The sequence below is a fragment of the Octodon degus genome, unplaced genomic scaffold (assembly GCF_000260255.1).
Source record: "Octodon degus isolate 3935 unplaced genomic scaffold, OctDeg1.0 scaffold00028, whole genome shotgun sequence".
NCBI classification, from domain to species: Eukaryota; Metazoa; Chordata; class Mammalia; order Rodentia; family Octodontidae; genus Octodon; species Octodon degus.
In genome coordinates, this window is record NW_004524604.1 from 2,074,485 (window position 1) to 2,086,527 (window position 12,043).

General features: G+C 39.7%; 1 protein-coding gene across 1 annotated transcript in view; it reads right to left on the reverse strand.

Moving 5' to 3' along the window:
- Positions 1-12,043, reverse strand: part of Cdkl2 (cyclin dependent kinase like 2) — a 53,393-nt gene that overhangs the window by 11,598 nt on the left and 29,752 nt on the right. Inside the window, exons 9-12 of the mRNA XM_023713034.1 lie at positions 11,688-11,959; positions 10,803-10,896; positions 7,195-7,318; positions 6,869-6,975 (exon numbers count right to left, since the gene is read on the reverse strand). Of these exons, the coding sequence (XP_023568802.1) occupies positions 6,869-6,975; positions 7,195-7,318; positions 10,803-10,896; positions 11,688-11,959 (597 nt within the window). The remainder of the gene's footprint in view (positions 1-6,868; positions 6,976-7,194; positions 7,319-10,802; positions 10,897-11,687; positions 11,960-12,043) is intronic.

The window sequence follows — 12,043 nt, forward strand, 5'->3', positions numbered from 1 at the left end:
AAAAAAAAAAAAGCCAGGTCCTGATGGATTTATTGCTGAATTCTACAAAAAGATTTGGAGATCTAATGCCACAATTCCTTAAACTCTTCAACAAAACTGAAAGAAAACCAATACTTCTAAAGTCATTCCTTGAAGCAACTGTTACCTTAATATCAAAATCAGAGAAGGACCCAAAAGAAAAAGAGAACTACACACGAATCTTCCCAATAAATACACACGCAAAAATCCAAAATAAGATACCGGCAAACAGAAAGCAGCAAATCATTAAGAAGAGTATACACCATGACCAAGGAGGATTCATCCCAGAGATGCAGGGATGATTCAACATATACAAGTCAATAAATGTAATGCACTATATTAATAGAATCAAGAGCAAAAGCCACAGATCATTTCAATAGACAGAAACAAAACATGTGACACAATCTAACACCCATTCATGATAAAAACTCTACAGACTATTGGAATAGATTGTTTTATCTTAATCTCATAAAAGCCATCATAGACAAACCAACTACAAACATCATACTAAATACTAAAACTGAATGCTCTAATTCTCAAATCAGAAACAATATAAAGATGTTCACTATTACCATTCTTATTCAACATAGCTCTGGAGACTTTAGCAAGAGCAATTAGATAAGAGAATAAAATAAAAGAAATAATGATAAGAAGAATTGAAGTTAATATGCAGATGATATAGAAGACCTCAGAAATTCCACCACAAGACTTGAGATTTAGAGGGCTGGCCAAATAGCTCAGCGGATTAAAACGCCTGCTAAGGCAGATGTAGAGGCTGGGGTTTGATCCCCGGTGTGTTGTGCCGGTCCTGCCCCCAGGGTGCACTGAGTCAACGATTGAGACTGGTCATGGTGGTGCCCACCTGTAATCCTAGCTCTTTGGGAGGCTGAACACGGGATCTCTGTAGTGAAAACCTATAAACCCTGTAGACCCTTACTAAAAAATACAAAAAAAAAAAAAAAAAAAAAAGAAAAGAAAAGAAGAAGAAGAAGAAGAAGAAGAAGAAGAAGAAGAAGAAGAAGAAGAAGAAGGAGAAATTTCTATGACAAAAAAACAAACAAACAAACAAAAAAAACACCTGGAGAAATTCATGATCACCAAACCAGCATTCCAAAATGTTCTGAAGGATATTACAGAAAGAGATAATAAAGGCTAAAACTCCATGAACCCCCACAGAATGAATCCACCAGGCAAGGTAAGCAGTTAAACAGAGGGGAAAGAAAGGGAGCAAACAGCAGGAATATAACATGACAAGGAAAAGTCAATATACATAGATTATGACCATCGATGTAAATGGATCAAGAAGCAAGATCCAACAATATGCTGAATAAAAGAAAAACATTTAACTCAAAAAGAAGCTCATACACTGAAAGTCAAAGGATGGCAACATCAAAGGATGCTTTTGACTTTTCCATCAAAAAGGATGCTCCATGTGAAGATAATCCGAAAAAAGCAGGGATAGCTACTCTACTTGCACACAGAGTAGATTTCAAGTCAAAACTGATGGGGAGAGACAAAGAAAGTCACTACAGGGGTCCTTGAAATATACAGGGTTATGTTCATAGCACATCTGTGAATTATGAAAAGCAGCAAATTTCACATATGGTGAGAAAAATGCCTCTAAATGTCTATATTTATAAACTCTAAATAGCATATGTCTCCCATAGTTATGTAATTTAATTTAATAAAATACTGTAGTAATAAAGCCTTAGAAGGTGCAGAGTGTGTTAGTAGTATCTTAGAGCTTTAAAAAGAACCAAAGTGAGAACACCTGATACATGTGTTACAGCTAGTAAGGCTAGTACAGCCACTAGAGGTATGTTACAGAGCAGCAGTCAATCAGTGATAACTAAATAATGCTCTCAGATTGGCTACTTGTAAACCTCCCACTCCCAAAAATACTATTGTGGAGGATATTTGCAGTTTCTGTAAAATTATTAGTTAGGTTCTAAGGAAAAGTCCATGAATGACTGGTGCTGCAAACTCTGAACCCCAACTCTGTAGGGGGAATACTGGACATATTTGTAAGGGAACAATCCAAAAGAAAGAGACACAGTCATAAAATGTATATGCATCAAATACCAGCTTACCCATCAATTAATGGACTTGAAAAATCAATTAAACACTAATGCACTTGTAATGAGGGACCTTGATATCCCACTGTTACAAAAAGACAGATCAACTAGACAGAAAACCCACAAATAATTATCATAGTAGAACCAAACTTTTGAACAATGGACTTACTGATGTCTAGAGAGTGTTCCACCCCACAACATCAGAATATACAGTCTCAGCTGCACATGGCACATTCCCCAAAACTGTCCACATACTAGCTCATAGAACATGCTTAAGTAAATGTGAAGGAACTGAAATTATCCCATGCATATTATCACAACACAGGCAATGAAATTAGAAATCAATGGCAAATGAAATGACAAAAAAAATCAAAATTAAATAGCATCCTCTTGACCAAACAATGGGTCATAGATGAAATTAAAGAACAAATTAAAGATAGTTTCTACAATTGAACAGTAATGTCAATACAACATACCAGAGCTTATGGTATACCATTAAAGTGGTCCTACAAGGGAAATTTGTAACATTGAATTGTCACATTAGAAAAACAAGCTTGGGGGTCTAAGTGCCTGCCTGGCAAGCACAAGGACCCAAGTGCTTGGGTCCCTGGTACCACATGCTATACTAGCTCCAGAACGGGGTATGGTGGTACATGTCTATAATCACAGGACTAAGGGAGGCTGAGACAGAAGGATCTCTACAAGTCTGAGCTGCATAGCAAGACCTTGTACCAAATAAATAAATTTTTAAAAAAGAAAAACAGAGCAAGATCAAATAAACAACCTAATAATGGTGAACCTCAAGCTTCTAAAAAAATAAGAGCAAGTCAAACCAAAAGCTTATACAAAGGAGAAAATTATGAAGAGCAGAGCAGAAATTAATGCAATTGAGACTAAGAATACAAGAAGGCCGGGGAGATGGCTCAGTAGGATAAGCGCTTGACTGGCAAACGCAAGGATCTGAGTTCAATCCCTGGTTCCACAAAAAAATAAATAAATAAATAAAGGTAGAGACTAAGAATACAAAGAATCCATGAATCAAAAAATTGATTCTTTAAAAGACTAAGTAAAATTGACCAACCCTTAGCCAACCTTATCAAAAAAAGGAAAGACTCAACTCCATACAGTGAGGAATCAAAAGGCTAAGATCACTATAGATCCTGCAAAAGTTCACAAGGTCATGCATACTACTTTGACAACCTATATTCTAATAAGATGCAAAATACAGAAGAAATGGACAGATTCCTAGATACATATGAATACCAAAGTTGAATCAAGAAGATACAAAAAATGTAAATAACCCAATATCAAACTGAAGACATAATTAAAAACTTACCTACAAAAAAAAAAAGCCAGGTCCTGATGGATTTATTGCTGAATTCTACAAAAAGATTTGGAGATCTAATGCCACAATTCCTTAAACTCTTCAACAAAACTGAAAGAAAACCAATACTTCTAAAGTCATTCCTTGAAGCAACTGTTACCTTAATATCAAAATCAGAGAAGGACCCAAAAGAAAAAGAGAACTACACACGAATCTTCCCAATAAATACACACGCAAAAATCCAAAATAAGATACCGGCAAACAGAAAGCAGCAAATCATTAAGAAGAGTATACACCATGACCAAGGAGGATTCATCCCAGAGATGCAGGGATGATTCAACATATACAAGTCAATAAATGTAATGCACTATATTAATAGAATCAAGAGCAAAAGCCACAGATCATTTCAATAGACAGAAACAAAACATGTGACACAATCTAACACCCATTCATGATAAAAACTCTACAGACTATTGGAATAGATTGTTTTATCTTAATCTCATAAAAGCCATCATAGACAAACCAACTACAAACATCATACTAAATACTAAAACTGAATGCTCTAATTCTCAAATCAGAAACAATATAAAGATGTTCACTATTACCATTCTTATTCAACATAGCTCTGGAGACTTTAGCAAGAGCAATTAGATAAGAGAATAAAATAAAAGAAATAATGATAAGAAGAATTGAAGTTAATATGCAGATGATATAGAAGACCTCAGAAATTCCACCACAAGACTTGAGATTTAGAGGGCTGGCCAAATAGCTCAGCGGATTAAAACGCCTGCTAAGGCAGATGTAGAGGCTGGGGTTTGATCCCCGGTGTGTTGTGCCGGTCCTGCCCCCAGGGTGCACTGAGTCAACGATTGAGACTGGTCATGGTGGTGCCCACCTGTAATCCTAGCTCTTTGGGAGGCTGAACACGGGATCTCTGTAGTGAAAACCTATAAACCCTGTAGACCCTTACTAAAAAATACAAAAAAAAAAAAAAAAAAAAAGACGAGATATAATAACCAAATTCAGTAGTGTAGTTGGATACAAAGTCAGTACTCGAACATTAATAGCCTTCCCATACACAAATAACAAATATACTGAGAAAGATATTAGAGAAACACCACCTTTCACAATAGTAGCCTCCAAAATTAAATTCTTAGGAATCAATCTAATGAACTAAAAGTTTTTTACATTGCAAACTATAGTATCCTGGAAAAGGAGATTGGCGAGGATATAAAATGGAACAATATTCCTTGTTCTTGGGTTGGAAGAACCAATAGAGTGACAACAGCCGTACTTCCAAAATTATACAGATTTAGTGCAATCCTGATCAAAATACCAGTAACACACTTCACAGAATTAGAGAAAACAACTATAAAGATCATTTTGAACCAGATAATTAGAATAACAAAAGTAATTCTAAGCGACATAGGCAAGGCAGGGGGCATCTCAATTTCTGATTTGAAATTATATCACAAAACTACCATGGTAAAAACAGCATAGTACTGGCAAAAAAAAAAAAAAAAAAAAAAGTCCTAAAAAAAAAAGTCCTGGATATCAATGAAACAGAAAATGCAGAAACTACTCCAAACACACTTGGCTACCTTATCTTTGACAAAAGGGCAAAACACCTTTACTGGAGTAAAGATAGCCTCTCAAATAAATGATGCTGGAAAAACTGACTCTACACATGCTGAAAATTAAAACTACATCCATAGGTCTTATCATGCATGGAACTAAAACCAAAATGGATCAAAGATCAAAATATCAAAACAAACACTAAATCTGCTAAAGGCTAAATAGTTAGAACTCTTGAAGACACTGGTACAGGCAAAGACTTTATGAACAAAACACTGATCACACAGGAAATATTAAAAACAATCAACAATTGAGATCTCATCTTATTAAAAACTTTTTCCACAGGAAAAAAAAAGACATAAAGAAAAGAAAAACCACCAACCGAGTGAAGAGACAAAGCACAAAGTAAGAAAAAAATTTGATAGCTGTTCCTCAGACAAGAGACTAAAATCTATAATATATAAAGAACTCAAAAAAATCAGATCTCCAAGTTTAAAGACTCAGGGCAGCCAGCTAGCACAGCAGACTAAAGCGCCTGCTTGGGCAGAGTGCAGCAGATGAGTTTCAAACCCTGGCATGCTGTGCCAGCCCCATCCGCAGGGCACAATGACACAGCAACTGAGACTGGGCGTGGTGGCATGCACCTGTAATCCCAGTGCTTGGGAGGCTGAAATCAGAGAATCACTACAAGTCCAATTTATGTAGTGAGACCCTGTAGACCCTGTAGACCCTGTACTAAATACATTAAAAAAGAGAGAGAACAAATTTAAAGACAGTCCAAAAATGGAATTCTTAAATGAGTTGATACTTCTCAGATGAAAAACTAAAAACAGCACAGCAAATAAATATATGAAAAGTGTTCAACATCACTGGTCTTTCAAGAGATGCAAATTAAAACAATACTGAGATTCTATCTCACTCCAAAAAGAATGACTTTTTTTTTTTTTTTTTCAGAACCGGGGATTGAACTCAAGCCACTGTGCTTGCCAGGCAAGTGCTTATTCCACTGAGCCAGCTCCCCAGCCCCAAGAATGACTATTATTAAGAAATCAACCAATAACAAATGCTTCTTCCACTGATGGTAGGAGTATAGGCTCCTATACTCCTGCAGAAATCAGTGCAGAGAACTACTCAGAAAACTAATAATACAGCTATTCCTCTTTTTTGTATCTTTCTGAGTGGATTAAAAGCATCATACCACAGAAATATATGCACTTCTATGTTTATAGCAGCAGTTTGTCATAACTAAAACTTGGAAGCAGCCCAAATGTCTATCCAACGAATGGATAAGGGGTGTTTTTTAATACAATGGAGTACTACTCTGTCATAAAGAAGCAAACTTGTGATTTCTAGTTAAATGGAAGGATCTAGAGACCATACTCGACCATAAATCAGACGCACATGTGTAAATACTGCATTGTTTCTATGATGTGAGAATCTGAAAAGATAAATAACAACCAAGATGTACAACAGATATTGGGAAACAAGAAGCAAATGTTAAAATGGAAAGGGGAACAAGGGAGGGGGAGGGCAAAAGGGAGAAAGGAAAAAGAAAAAATTAGAAGGAAAAAAATGGAAACAAAGTTATTGTAATTAAGGAGGGAGGAGGGGTTAAAGGAAAGGGAGGGGACTGGGGAAAAATAATCAAGATACATCATGTGCAGGTACAAATTCTCTATGATAAATGTGGTCATATATGCCTAAAACAAACCGATAAAATTAAGTGCAGTGAGTTATAGGACAAGATTTAACAACTGAAATTTTATAGATCCAACCCCAAAACCTGCCCAGTTCTTAGCACATTGTTCCTAAAACATGGCTGAAGTAGTCTGAATACTAACCCAGCCCCGTGTCCCCGCAAAGCGCATTTCTGTACCTGGTGCAGTGCCATGCTGGAAGCGTGAAGGTCAATAGCAGCTAGTGAAGGGATTCGAGACTCAGAAAGAATTTTGTTCTGTTTCTTCATTAGTCTACAATTTCGAGCTACATAGAAATAACCAAAAACAATGAAAACATTAGATGCTCGGCTAGTTTTTTATATTTTCTCCAAGAGTTCCTCAGCATGACCTTATTCCACACAGATATATATTTACCTATTTAAATATGTAAAGTCACCATAGATCATTATTAATATTGTTAGTTTAACACAACTTTAAATAATGTAAGCAAAGGGGCTGGAAGAGCCACAGCACCATAACGCACCCACGCCGTGCAAGGCTCTCAATTCAGGGAGTTGACTGTAGCTCAGCTCGGGCAACCGCACCTCAGTCCTGGAGAGCTCCTTCCGCTTCTTATTTGCCTGCAGGAGGCTCTTTTCACTGGAGACCTGGCAGTGACAGAATGGCTGGCACAGATAACCTTGTTCAAGGTGCACAGGAGTTTCTTTATAACTACTACAAATGCATCCAAAAATGCACGGACTTGAAGGGCTGGAATAACTTTAAAAACTGAAGGATCCTAACAACTCAAGAAGAATGTTTTACCTCTTTGTCCCTAAATTCACTGAACTTGACAACAGGTGGCTAAGCGAGAGGCTCTGCTTCTTCCCACCCCCCTGTAGTCATTAGTGTCCTAGAAGCAGGGAATGGTGCCGCCTGCCACCTCCTGGCTTCCCAGGAGATTGAGTGGATTCCCATACATGTCCTATCACTTCTCCAAGCCTGCTTCTCACTCTTACAGGAAGACCTTGCTGCCATTTTCCTACATTTGTCCTCGGAGTTAGCAAACAAGACCAACTCCCCGCGATTATTATGAAGTAAAACACAACTCTGACTATTTTCCTAATTTTTCTTATCATCATTTCACCATTGAGGGCAGAACTCCCTGCAGAGAGGCTAGAGGCAAGAGCCACCCAGCTGATCCAGGAGAGAACATCTTGCCAGGGTGGCACAGCGGGTTTACTTCCAAGGGCTGCAGCAGAAAGAAGTGGAGCACAGCAACCAGACCCAAGCCATACCCATCTGGATGAGTTTGAACTTGGTAGATTCAGACCTGGTGCTAAGGCAATAATAACTCTACGAAAGGTCAGAAGACAGTGCTATACAAAATGACAAAGGGAAGGAGCAAAATGCATTCCGAGGCTCCAAGCCCACCCAGAACAAATGCAGGAGACAACAGCATAGAAGAAATTGGAAATCATACACCTGAAATCTCTGAAATAATAGCGTCTGAAGTAAAGAAACAACTGCAGAAAGGTATAGAGGATATCAGATCAGAAATAATTTCTGAAGTAAAAAAAGAAATGATAACTATAATGAAAGAAGTACTAAATGCTTCTAAAGAAGACACTGATTAAAAAAAATAGAGGAGAATAGAAAAATGATGGAATCCTTGAATGAGCAATATAGGAAAGAAATATAATGTATGAAGCAGATTCAAAGTGATATACAGAGGGCTGGGGAGATGGCTCAGTAGAATAAGTGCTTCCCTGGCAAGCGCAAAGGCCTGAGTTCAATCCCTGGTTCTGAAAAAAAAAAAAAAAAAGCAATTTACAGGAAATTAAAACCTCAATCATTTCATAGTTGATAAGGTCAGAAAAAAATCATAAAGTAAGGAATAAATAGTACCACTTGAATTCTACAACTTTATAAACTTGATACTTTTTTCATTTAAGAACTATAGAAACCCTATATTCTTCTTCACATTTTTCAAGTAAGAGGTGCACAGATTATGAGATTTTCTAAAAAAGAAGTGTATAATGAAATCATATATATGCATGGATATGCATGTCTAAATGATGAACACACAGCCAGCACACATGCGGTGGTCATGCCGAGCGCTGGGGCCCTGTGAGTATGACACTCCTGGTCTCACGGGTGCGGAGGAGTGTGGCTCACTTTCCTCCTTTGGCAAGTTTCTGCTTATTCTTTTAACAGAACAAATGCTGAATCTGGACTCAAACCAATTATAAAATAAGTTAGCTCCAAAAACTACCTATACATCAAAAAAAAAAAAAAAAAAATCAGTTCAAAGTACCGAACTATTTCAACAGTGACAAATGCAATGCATCCTAAGTTTCTAACTATGCACTAATTCACATTTGGGGAAGGCATGGTGGTCGCTGGCCCTGCTATGAAGAAGGCCAAGCCTTAGCTCCACCTGTCCTGGGCTTCACTGCAGAAAAAACAGGGGGCCTCCACTCTAGGCATTATGTCCTGCCATCAAAGAATAAACACAAGCGGAGATAAAATTATTAGCCAGCCCTGATTGTGCTGTGACTACATGTAGGCTGATACCAAGTCTGGTAAAATGCCACTGAGACAGCTGCTCTGCTAATCAAAATCATCTTCCAGATAGGCCAGGATTATCGAACACAAACACCGCATGAGCATCAGGGTGTTACCAAAAAGGAAAGTATTAAGAGCACAGAAACCCAAATGAAGAATAACTGAAAGAAAACCTAGCAGAGTGTGAAGTCATGAGAGATAAAAGATATTGTTCAGCTCTGAGGATCATGAAGGCAGAGAAGAGAAACTCACTTTAAAAAGTATTCCTCTGTGAAGAGCTGTACTTCCTTTGCTCTGTGAACAGGCAGCTCACTGCCACATTTGTGGGGGGCGGGGGTGAGTCCAGGTCTAGGGTGGGGGGCAGGAGCTCTGCCACCCAGCTCCACTCGGCCCTGGGCCTCCTTCAGTGTGCTGAGAACTGCTTCAGGTTACAGAGGAGCAGGCAGGAAAACAAAGGCAGCACCCACCTGGGACCGGGAAGCTCGCATCTGCCTCGGAGAAACAGGCAGTGTAGGAGCCTACAGAGGATGCCAACCACATGTGGTGGGGGAGAATTAAGCAGAGAGGGGGACAGAGACAATGGGAGACGAAATGACTCAAACTAACAACGATGGGCAGCACAGCAGGCTTCATGAAAGCTGCAGAGGAGAAAAAGTGTACTTGGAGGGTCACCTGGGAAGAACATTCTAGAGCAGAGGAAAGAGGAAACATAGAAGCCCAAAGACAGGAAGCTGGTCATATTCCAGGAGTAACAGGGAAACAAGTACGGATGGAACAGACTGACCAAACAGAGAGCAGATGGAGGTGGGGCGGAGGAGGGACATTGCCTGATGCAGGGTGATGGACAGGCACTGAGCAGGACCAGGATGATCTCATGCCACTTTAGAAAGCAGCCTTCTGTGGGCTGTGCTGGGCACTGGCAGCCACCTCGGAGCCCTTCATGTGCTGTTATCACTAAAATCTGCTAAGATGCTTCTGTTCTGTGCATCTCCTCACTAGACCCCGAGCTTCGGGAAGGGAAGCTGACTTACTTTAGTTTCAGTGGCTTAAAGGCAACACATAGATGATTAAGCTATTCAGGCAACTTATCTCCTCATTTGCTCTAAACAGAACCAATCAGCAAGTGTCAGGTTAAGATTTGCTGTGTTGCTGGATGCAATGAAATGAGGGCACTGAAGCCAGTTGTAATGGCACATGCCTGTCATCTCTGCCCTTTGGGAGGCTGAGACAGGAGGACTGCGAGTTTGGGCCCAGCCTGGGCAACTTGGCAAGGCCTTGTCTTAAAATAAAAAAATAAAAAGACTGGGGATTTAGTGCAGTGCAAAGGTTCTGGGTTCAACACACACACACACACACACACACACACACACACACACACACACACAGATGGCATTGTCTTAATATCTTTCAGACTTACGAAACTTATTTAAACTTTCAGAATTCCAGATTATGACTTGGCAGGCACAACTGCATCTTTCATTTTATGTGTCCCAATGAAACTCAGTTCTTCACTATCCAAGTGAACAGTCACACACATCGAGAGCTGACGCGTGCTCACTCTGCTACTGAGAGCACTTCACTTACCGACGTGGGCACGTTCATAGCATAAACTCCTGATGGCGAGTGTTTATTTGGCTTATCAAATGGAATGCAGTACTTCTTGGTTCTCTCATCCACTCTGTAATGAAAACCGCTCTGAGTTAGGAGCAGCAATAATTGTTTTTTGCAAGCGCAAGCCCACACGACAACATACATTGCCAAGCTACACGCGGCACCATCAGCCTCCACTGCCTGTCCTCAGTGCACTAGGCACACCTCTGGGGGCTTGCTTTTTCTTCCCCCTGCCCTTACGCAGCCTACATGGTGCCCTCTCCTCCAATCAGCTCACCCCTTCTGCAAAGTCCCCAAAGGCACATGCCAGGCAGCAGCAGAGTCCAGCCCAGCTCTCTCTTAATCAGTTCCTGGAGTAATTGGCTTAAACAACACAGCCCATGTTCTTAGGTCTTAAGGGAAAGTTTGAAAATCAAATCGTAAGGGCCCAAGGGCCGGCCAAATAGCTCAGTGGATTAAAGGACCTATAAGCAGGCACAGGGTCCGGTTTCAATCTCCAGGCCTGCAGTGCTGGCCCCGCCCCCAAGGTCAGCAATTGAGACTGAGCGTGATGATGCATGCCTGTAATCCCAGCTCTTGGGATTACAGGAGGCTGTGAATAGGCGGATCACTATGAGTTCGATCTAATAATGAGACCCTGAACACCTTGTAGACCCTTCCCTAAAATACAAAAAATAAAAATAAATAAAATTAAATCCTAGTAATTACTATCATGGAGGTTAAAAAAGTTTTGAAACTGCTAACTAATAAGTAAGAATAGCTGTAGAGCAAGGCAGGTCTGCCATACATGAATCCGCAGACATTTATAATTTGTAAACATAGCCTTACATACTTTATCCTCATTTTGCAGATCCATACCTGTAACTCTGGGCTCCGGGGTTACCACCAGCAGCTGCTGCAGATGGAGTGTGTGCCAGTGGGGGGATGGCCACACTGGGGACCCTGGTGGCTTGGCTGCTGCGCTCCCCAAGGCGGCCCGAGGGCACTGTCTGCACGAGGCTTGTTCCACTGTTACGAAGACAGCTGGCATTGGAAGCTCTAGAACCCTTTTCAGTTTTCTCTCCATCAACTTTTGGCCCTTTCATTTTAAATACTTTGGAGTCCTTAGTTTTCATATCAGCATTGGTATCCTGACCATTAATAAAAATGTTAAGAAGGTTAATGAAGTAAAAAAAAAAAAAAAAAAAAGGAAAATTACCTCTTCCTATAAAGTA